Raw genomic sequence first — 10,067 nt, 5'->3', positions numbered from 1 at the left:
GTAAAGGCTCTAAACAGAGTCCAGGGTGAAGAGCTATTCACTTCACTGCGTTGTAGTTTCCTAGCTATTACCTAGGCTTTGTTATGTATTTTTAGGTGATAGCTAGAAAACTACTCCTCGGTGAAGTGAATAGCTCTTCACCCTGGAGGCTTTAGGCAGTTTAGGGCAATCTGTAAGGAGTTAAACTCCAGTAGGTGGCGGTAATGCAACACTAATGCAAGCTAGATGTAAGCTGCCGGTGAAATCCACAGTGGAAGAAGAAAAAGACAACACACGCTGAGGAAATTAGCCATAGCATGCTAGCAGTTGGCTTGCCAACTTTACAGTCATTTAGTGTGTTTATTGTGTCGTGTCGTAGGGGGAAAACATGATTACAGTCAATGGAAAAGCGAGCGTCATGTTTGTAAGTTGTTTCATGTAAAACTTGGTTTGCTACGTACCTGTTACAATGTAGTTACGGTTAGTTACAGCGTCTTTAACGTTAAGGTAACGTTTAGCGAGCTAGCATGGCTAACTCGTATCGTTCATTAAAGTTGGGTTTTTATTTTGGCTCACAGTCACACACTCTTAGACAAGTAATCACATTAGTGCCAAATATCGTACAGATCTTGAGCTAAACTAACAGACAGTTATTATGTGTTGTTTTGCTTGTGCGCCATTAACATGGCGATGTGTTTGTGCCCTCCTCCCCACACAGGAGGAAGATGATCTTCCATATGAAGAGGAGATCATCAGGAACCCATACTCTGTCAAGTGTTGGATGAGATACATAGAGTTCAAACAGAATGGAACTAAAGCCACCCTGAACATGATCTACGAGCGGGCCCTCAAGGAGCTGCCTGGAAGGTAGGTACACATCATGTGACCGCTGGTTATCATGGCACTGATGGAATGGAAGTATTCATAACTAATTCATAGCCATAGGTTGCACTTAAGTATAAGTAGAAATACTATTACTTACTGGTGGAAGTCCCATATTCAAAATGTATACTTGAGTAAAAGCAGAAAAGTATTGGCATCAACATATAGCCTCGTTGTGTGAGTAGGGCTGAAGTGGTTAGTCTAGGTTTTGTAATCATAATAACAATCTACAAAGTAATTAAAGTTTTCATAAAATAGTAGTAGAAGTAAAAGTATTAAACATTCTAAATACTGAAGAAAGTCAAAATCCCAGTCAAATTTGCACTAAGTAAGTAACTAAGTACAGTACATCTTAGTTACTTTACACCACTGGGTTATGGATACACTCTGGCCACAAACATCAGTGTCTACTTTGTCAAAATGTCATGTCTGTACTTGGATTTTAAAAAGAAAGGGTTGTCACTTATAGTTCATATTGCAGGTATTTGCAGACACTTGTAAAAAGGTCACAGACATTTGACAAACACAATTAATAGCTGTCGCCAACATAACTGTTCATGTACAATGCAAGAGGGCAGCATTATGTTATAAGGTGGTTGAATAGTTGTGAACATGTTATTAGCAATTGAGCAACAATGATTTGCTCACTCTTTCCCTTTCTTTTTCTTTTATTTATACAGTTACAAGCTTTGGTACAACTACTTGAGAGAAAGACGGAAACAAGTGAAAGGGAAATGCATCACAGAGCCTGCATACGAGGAGATCAACAACTGCCATGAAAGAGCCCTGGTGTTCATGCATAAGGTGAGGTGATGCTCCTCAACTCCAGTTTAGAAGAACTTAATGGTGCAGTAGACAAAATACATTATATCTGGTCCGTGCATCTAACAAGTCTGTCTTCCCCCAATATTAGATGCCGAGAATATGGCTTGATTACTGCCAGTTCCTGGTGTCTCAGTGCAAAATCACCCGGAGCCGGCGAACGTTTGACCGTGCTCTCAGAGCACTTCCGGTCACCCAGCATTTCCGCATCTGGCCCCTGTACCTCCGCTTTGCCAGGAATTTGCCTCTGCCGGAGACGGCTATCCGTGTCTATCGCAGATACCTCAAGGTAAAGGAATGCTCAGCCCCAGATGTGTCTGTTATGTTTAGTTGGACACACGATAATGACAGTCATACACAGAGTTCACTCAATTGCATCTAATGAAAATGTATTCGATGTCGTTGTTTTAAAGATTTATTTTTGGCATTTTATTCTTCATTCAGATAGTCAGTGTGGGAAACCTCGGGTAGAGGGAGAGGAAAGGCGTGTGAAATCCGCACACTAACTAGTTGAAGCACCAAGCACCCCAATATCTCACATGCCCCACCATGAGGCGCCGCCAACATGAGGTTGCTAAGGCCAATTTGTGTATACATGCAACCTGGTCGCTTATCTCCTGATTAAGGAGTCTTACTGGTAATAATACACTTTATTTGTATAGCACCTATCATGACATGAAATGCAGCTCAAAGTGCTTTGATTTCATGTCATGAAAGGTGCTATACAAGGGACGAGAGGTAGATTTGAGAAAACCCAGTTGTGTAGGTGTGTATGCTTATGAGAGTGTTATGTGTATCATGTTGTGTGGTTATTGTGGAAGCTGAATAGAAGCCCCCAGGCATTGTCATCATGATATGTTTTGGCCTAACCATAGCAAAATACAGCCTATCCTTGTATCCTGTTGAACACTAAAGTTGTTGTTGTGAGTGAGACATGTAATGCATTCAACTGTGGTAATGCAAGTTGAAAATGCTTTGAGACAGTTGTGTATTACTTTAAGTCATTATGTTGAGACATTGTTCCATGCCTTCCATAGTTGTGTCCGGAGAATGCAGAGGAGTACATAGACTACCTACATTCTATTGGACGCTTGGATGAAGCTGCTGTGCGACTAGGAGCAGTTGTCAATGATGAAAGCTTTGTGTCTAAAGAGGGAAAGTCCAACTACCAGGTAATATTCCAATCCCATGACAAGTTATGCACGAAAGCGGAACAGCCCATTATTAACGGTATTGCTCTTTGTTCATAAATCTCTTGTGATAGTTGTGGCACGAGTTATGCGACCTGATCTCCCAGAACCCTGATAAAGTCACCTCGCTGAATGTAGGGGCGATCATCCGAGGAGGCCTCACACGCTTCACAGACCAACTTGGCAAACTTTGGTGCTCTCTGGCTGATTATTACATCCGCAGTGGGCACTTTGAGAAGGTGGGTGTGCTTTGAATTAGTATTCAGTCCATAAGCACATGATGCAGTTAGGTTTAATTAAAGTGAAATGATGTACTCCATCAGGCTTTTAATTATGCATCCCTAAATTTCATTTGAATTATTTAAATAATGTATTCTCTCTTTTCAGGCCCGTGATGTGTATGAAGAGGCCATTCTGACTGTGGTGACAGTAAGGGACTTCACCCAAGTGTTTGATAGCTATGCCCAGTTTGAGGAAAGCATGATCGCTGCCAAAATGGAGACCACATCTGAAGTTGGGCAGGATGACGATGGTATATGGGGAATGCGTTTACAAAATGAGAAGCAAAGTTATTTGCATACAGTTCTTTTTACCCTGGTGCTGGTCGTTTTTTAACCTTTGCTTCCTCTTTTGTTTCCAGAGGACATAGACCTGGAACTCAGGTTGGCTCGTTTTGAGCAGTTGATAACCCGGCGGCCACTGCTGTTGAACAGCGTCCTACTGCGGCAGAATCCTCATAATGTTCATGAGTGGCATAAGAGGGTGAAGCTGTATGAGGGCAATGCAAGACAAGTGAGTTTCATGTCGATCATCAAGTAGTCTGTTTCAACCTGACAAGACTTTCTAATATGCGTCTGCTTGTGCAATACTAATTCTTTGGCCAAAATGTTACTTGCAGATCATCAATACGTATACGGAGGCGGTGCAGACTATCGATCCAATAAAAGCCACCGGGAAACCTCATTCCCTCTGGGTTTCATTTGCTAAATTCTACGAGGAAAATGAACAACTGGATGATGTAAGTCAAAGGTGTCATCCCGCTGTGACACTACTAACTACTGTATGAGGACAAAAGTTAGATTTTCTTCTCGAATCTGTTTGTAATTTATTTTTCTTCTTGTTGGTTTTTGTCCTTTTCTTCCTTTGCCACTCAGGCTCGGACCATCTTTGAAAAGGCCACCAAGGTCAACTACAAGGGTGTGGATGACCTGGCGGGGGTCTGGTGTGAATATGGAGAGATGGAGCTACGCCATGAGAACTATGACCAGGCACTCCGCATACTGAGAGTGAGACAACTGCACACTAGAGCCTCATTATTTTATTTTATTTGTAATATTGATGATAAGCACCAAGTTGTTCTTTACCTGTCTGTGATGGCAGTAAGATGTAAACCATTTAAAAATGTTTTAATCCAGAAAGCTACAGCTATCCCATCCAAGAAGGCAGAGTACTTTGACGTGTCCGAGCCAGTTCAGAACAGAGTCTACAAATCCCTCAAGGTTTGGTCCATGCTGGCTGATCTGGAGGAGAGTCTCGGAACTTTCCAGGTATGTTAAAGAGCTGTTTGTTTTAATTCTAAAAAACGAAGGACGTTTTGTGGGAACTGCCTCAGTTTATTACCACTCCCCACTACTTACATAGTTACGCTTTTTAGCCCGGGATGTCACGGTTGATCACTGTATCCAACTTTGACGTTCAGGTGACGGTTTCCAAATAAAATTAATAAATACAAATGTTAATTTGATAACGATTTTCATCCATATCAGCTGATCCTTTGCTGTACACAGATTTTGTCTAATGCCTGCTTTTTATTTTCCCTTTCCTCCTCAGTCTACGAAGGCAGTCTATGACCGTATTATTGACCTCCGCATTGCCACACCACAGATCATCATCAATTATGCCATGTTCCTGGAAGAACACACTTACTTTGAGGAGAGTTTCAAAGTAATTTTACCCATATTTCACTACTACATAAGTAGGGCTGTCACGATATGACATTTTACATGACGATTAATTGTCACTCAAATAATTGGCGATTAACGATTTAATTGTGTTTTTGTCGTTGACAATTATATTTCTGTTTGGCTTTTAGGTTTTGAAGTTGTACATGGTAGATATGACACATAACCTAAATATACAAAGAAATTACTGACATATTTGACAACTTACTACTTAATTTAAAAAATAACTTTGAGACGCGTTGTGAGCTTGTAGATCGGCTATTTCCACTATTTCGGACATTTTTCAACATTCACGATTATGACGATTATGACAAAATAATTGCGATAATGTCAAATAATCACAATTAGACGATTATGTAATAATTGTGACAGCCCTATACACAAGTCAATCTTGTATCTCATTGTGCCGTGTCGATTCCTGTCAAAACACCACCAACTAACCAACTGCATTGCCCCTGTTTATTCATTTCAACTCTCTTTAGGCATATGAGCGTGGCATCGCTCTCTTCAAGTGGCCCAATGTTTATGACATCTGGAACACATACCTCACCAAGTTCATTGACCGCTACGGAGGCAAGAAGTTGGAGAGAGCTCGAGATCTGTTTGAGCAAGCTTTGGATGGCTGCCCTGCCAAGTTTGCCAAGAGTAAGTTGCTTTGTTGAAATGTCTTGGCGGTACCAGCCAAGTTGGTTATGTTCAGCCTGTATATTTATGTAATATATTCCATAGCTGAGGCTGAAATACTTTGTCTTATGCTACATGTTGTTTTTTTTAAATTAGGATACTGGATTCCTATAATTTATAATTAAATGTACTAAAGCCTTGTTGTGTCATTGTTTTTGCTTTCTAGCCATTTACCTGTTGTACGCCAAACTGGAAGAGGAGTATGGCTTGGCTCGACATGCCATGGCAGTCTATGAAAGGGCAACACAGGCAGTGGAGCCTGGTGAACAACATCATATGTTTAACATTTACATCAAGAGAGCTGCAGAAATCTATGGAGTTACTTACACCAGAGCCATTTATCAGAAGGCCATTGAGGTACGCAGCCACAGTTTAGTTCTGCGGACTCTTGTGTGCGTAACGCTGATTCTGATATTTGCATTCATAACCTGGTTCAGAAGTAGTCAACCACCTTAACCACATTGTGAACCATCATCACAATATTCGCATGTAAGTCTAATTGTCTTTTATAAGTGGTATCAGGTTCTAACAGTTCTGTTCTTCCAGGTCCTTCCAGATGAGCATGCCAGGGACATGTGCCAGCGTTTTGCTGACATGGAGAGTAAGCTGGGTGAGATTGACCGGGGCAGAGCAATCTACTCCTACTGCTCCCAGATCTGTGATCCTAGGGTGAGTTATCCATGATGACAGGAATATAGGCATGAACCCATATTGGTAATGACAAGGTCACACTTAGTCATAATTAATTCTCACTTTACATTAAATACTATATACTGTATATGCCTACATTTGTCCAATATATTCATGATTGGGCTGTCTTTTCTTTCAGACCACCGCCACTTTCTGGCAGAACTGGAAGGAATTTGAGATCCGCCATGGAAATGAGGACACCATCAGAGAGATGCTGAGGATCAAGCGTAGTGTCCAGGCAACATACAACACACAGGTCAACTTTATGTCAGCCCAGATGATGAAGGCCACTACCAGCTCCACAGGCACTGGTAAGACAAAGGCTGCCAGCTCAGTAGCATCATGAATAGTGTCTTTCAGTATGGACATGCATAAATGTTATTACAACCTGGCCTTATTGGGACTGATATGTCTATCAGAAGGCCACTCTAAGCTTGGGTCCCAAACACCAAGCTTTAATGTATGTTGATTATGTAGCACACGTGTGCACATTTTTGGTTTGTCTTTGCTTAAAGTATCTTGTTTGTGTGCAGTTTCAGACCTCATGCCAGGCCAGATGGGGGTCGATGACATGAAGATGCTTGAACAGCAGGCACAACGACTTGCTGCTGAAGCTGAAAAAGACAAGCCCAAGCCGAAAGAAAAGATTCTCTTTGTCAGGTTTGTAGTTGATGCTCCCTCCACCCATATCATTGCTCAAAGTACAGCTACAGATTTGCTGGTGTTCCTGTCTTTTTATTATTTTGTTGTTGAGCTTCATTGTTGTTGTTTTTTGTCATCGCATAAAATAAACTTTATTTGCAATAGAAAATTAATCTGAACAAGCAATACCCCTTTAAAAAATGTGGCTTAACCTGTGTTATCTCTGTATGTTGACTCGTGCAGGAGTGACACTTCTCACAGTGAGCTAGCTGAGCTTGCCAAACAAGCCAATCCTGATGAGATTGACATTGATGATGACGACGACGATGAGGACGAAGATGATGATGGACAAGGGCCAGAGGGTGAGTGGTGAACACAATGACGGATTAAAGAAATGAATAAAAGAAATGTTCTTAAGTGAAAATGTGCTCATTGTCTTTTGTTCTTCCATCCACAGAGGTGCACCTTGAACAGAAGAGTGTCCCAACAGCTGTATTCGGAGGCCTTAAAGAAGAAGGTGTTAAAGAACAAGACTAAATGTGGAAATTCTGTAACTTGTTGGTATAACCACACGTACACTCAACTGAAATGTTTTACTGTCTTAGTCAAAGGACTCTATTTGTTTTCAAACCCGTGTAAATTACTATATTTTCCACTATTTCTGTAGGTGATGCTGTATTTGTACACAATAAATAACCACGACATTAGTAAAAGAGTTAGACTTTCTTGGTACTGTGGTAAGCATTACTCTTTTTACTTTTTGTATTGTAGACATGGAAACATTTATGTCTGTATTGACTTTGGCCACAAGGTGTCAACGTTTCTCAATTTTTAAGTAGACCGCACAGTTCTAAAACCACTGACCAGTTAAGGATTACTTTTTAGATGCAGTTACTTAAGTCTCTTGAAGTGTGTTCTATTTCTCATATAATGAATTAATAGAGACACATGTCATGGATGCTGTGAAACTACAGAGCCAAAGGAAGAAAGCTGTTCTCTAGAGATATTGGGAAGTAATAAGGGAGCCAGCCAGAAAGAAACTGGAGCTGAGGGAAGTACAAATCAAGACTGGCCTGAACGTGTGTTTTGTACTCTTACAAAACTTCTGTTTGTTTTATTTAAAGACCACACCTTGCATTCAGACATAACTAACTATAATTTGAGACTGTATTCCAGTTGTAGTAACTTACTGGCAAACAGTTACCAAAATGAACAACAGATCTAAACTTAAAGATTTTTAAGGACTGTAAAACAAGGATGAGGGAAATTGTGTTCTTCCATAATTAGATTAAAATAGTTCCATGGTAATCCTCTTACAAGTTTACGGCTGAGGGGCGCTACTAGAGCTCTTGGACTTGGAGCTGTTGGTGACATCATGTGATGGGAGGTACTTCCAGAATGTTTTCATTACGGATAGTACTGCAGGAAGCAAAACAACCCCCCACTTCGTGTAATGGCATTTCTAATTGAGCACTGAGCCATTTAGCTTTAGGTTGTGTATTTTATAAGTTGGGACTTGTTTCAATTATTGTCAGTTTGTATTTTTTGTTAGAAACTAACTACTAAATAGGCTATTTGTAGCTTTGCCAGGCTGCTGTTGAGACAGAATTACAATACTATGCTACCTCCATAGAGCCATATGCTGGTTTTATACTAGAAACTATCTTACAAGTTAATTATATACAGCTTATGTTGGCTGTGGTGTGTGATTGTTTTAATTGAAGTGTTTATACTAATACTGTTTGTTATAATGTGGTTATTACTTATTATCTTATTAAATTAATGGTGCACACACATTTCATCCAGAAGAATAAATAAATAGATTAAAACCAGCAGAAATTGAAGAAACACTTGGAGTGCTCCTGGAAAGGACATGATGACTGTTGATGAGATATTGTTAATGCTTAGGAATGCCACAAAAACAAAGATCTCCATGAATTCAAAGCTTTCATGGTGTGTGTAACTGATAGAAAATAAGTACTTTTTTTGGGGTGAACTACTCCTTTAATCCATTTGTAACCCAGACTAGTGTGAAGAGTACAAATGGAAGGGTCCATTTGTACACTCCCAGAGTTAATTTAACAATAATAATTTATGTGTAGGCCTATTCTGTGTCACTGTGTGAGACATCCCCTGTTAACAACAGCAGTCCACCTGCACTGCCAGCCAGCAGATGCACCTGTTCCAGTGTAACATACCTATACCTGCTGTTTGCATTCACACGGCGCAAGTCCCGCCCTCGCTGCTCACGCTCCATTCCCATTGGACAGTTCGCCGGATGAGTGATGTCCGTGTGGAGCACCTGGGAATCAGTCATCGGCGGGGTTCTCTCTGCTCTCTCCGGTCTACACAGAGCCGTAGCAGCAGCAATGCGGATGAAGAGGGCAAAACGGGTGGAATATTACGGCTTTATGAGATAATCCGGTGGTTTGGGTTCTACGGTATAGCGTTTAAACCGTGGTGTTGTCTCCGAAGCCGAGAGCTAAAGGATATCTGGAGTGGAACTGGAAGCAAGCTCCCTGTTCGGCCGGGTGGATATTTTTCCTGACAAAACGCTTACCCACATCCGTATTCCAGCCCTGCTGCTATGGAATAGAAGACTAACGTTTACTAAAAGGATGGTCGCTTGAATTATAGGCTGCCTATAGTAGCCTTGTCGCTTGAATTGCTCCTATTTTTGTATATATTTTTGTACAATTCCACAGACTCGCTATGGTGGACTCCAGTGCAAGGAAGACTTTTGTAGTACCGGACATAAAGCCGTTGGATTTGTATGACTGCACTAAGGCAAAGATATGCGCAAGTGTCGGATGGCTATTGGCAAAATCTTACGGCAATGCAGGTAGGTCAGTTTATTAGGCTATATTTATATAGGCTCTATGGGCCCGATGCTTAACAACCTATTGAGTCTGTTTGAAACCACTATTGTTTGTCCGCACAGTCCAGCATTTCTGCAGTATCCTAATGAAAAGCGCATGCATGAACTGTGTGTGTGTGTGTGTGTGTGTGTGTGTGTGTGTGTGTGTGTGTGTGTGTGTGTGTGTGTGTGTGTGTGTGTGTGTGTGTGTGTGTGTGTGTGTGTGTGTGTGTGTGTGTGTGTGTGTGTGTGTGTGTGTGTGTGTGTGTGTGTGCTCAGCGGTTTTGGGCACACAAAGAGCAGCACATGAAAGGTGAACCATGCACTCCTAACTAGTCTCCTATTATACGTCTCATTCTC

General features: G+C 41.1%; 2 protein-coding genes across 3 annotated transcripts in view; both read left to right on the top strand.

The window, feature by feature from the left end:
• Positions 1-265: 265 nt before the first annotated feature.
• xab2 (XPA binding protein 2) lies at positions 266-7,432 on the top strand. Its single transcript, XM_080724173.1, has 19 exons — positions 266-403; positions 698-846; positions 1,542-1,665; positions 1,775-1,972; positions 2,721-2,855; positions 2,948-3,112; positions 3,261-3,405; positions 3,514-3,665; positions 3,772-3,891; positions 4,028-4,159; positions 4,289-4,420; positions 4,704-4,817; positions 5,317-5,479; positions 5,685-5,875; positions 6,065-6,187; positions 6,348-6,519; positions 6,742-6,868; positions 7,094-7,212; positions 7,308-7,432. The coding sequence occupies exons 1-19, from the start codon at positions 368-370 to the stop codon at positions 7,385-7,387; spliced, it is 2,577 nt and encodes an 858-aa protein (XP_080580299.1). The 5' UTR covers positions 266-367; the 3' UTR covers positions 7,388-7,432.
• Positions 7,433-9,184: 1,752 nt separating this feature from the next.
• The window catches only part of camsap3 (calmodulin regulated spectrin-associated protein family, member 3), a 43,406-nt gene continuing 42,523 nt past the window's right edge, over positions 9,185-10,067 (top strand). For both annotated transcript variants that reach the window (XM_080725087.1, XM_080725086.1), the window contains exon 1: positions 9,185-9,692. In XM_080725087.1, the coding sequence (XP_080581213.1) occupies positions 9,563-9,692 (130 nt within the window). In that variant the 5' untranslated portion in view covers positions 9,185-9,562. The remainder of the gene's footprint in view (positions 9,693-10,067) is intronic.

The sequence above is a fragment of the Nannobrachium achirus genome (assembly GCF_963921795.1).
Source record: "Nannobrachium achirus genome assembly, chromosome: 4".
NCBI lineage: Eukaryota > Metazoa > Chordata > Actinopteri > Myctophiformes > Myctophidae > Nannobrachium > Nannobrachium achirus.
Note: the sequence above shows the minus strand (reverse complement) of the source record. Positions and strands in the feature narration are given on the sequence as shown.

Excerpts from the sequence above, each read along its gene's own strand:
- xab2 (XM_080724173.1), top strand. The coding sequence starts at position 368 with ATGATTACAGTCAATGGAAAAGCGAGCGTCATGTTT. Across the intron at positions 6,188-6,347 it reads CCCAGATCTGTGATCCTAGG|ACCACCGCCACTTTCTGGCA; the intron begins GTGAGTTATCCA and ends CTTTTCTTTCAG. Across the intron at positions 7,213-7,307 it reads TGATGGACAAGGGCCAGAGG|AGGTGCACCTTGAACAGAAG; the intron begins GTGAGTGGTGAA and ends TTCCATCCACAG.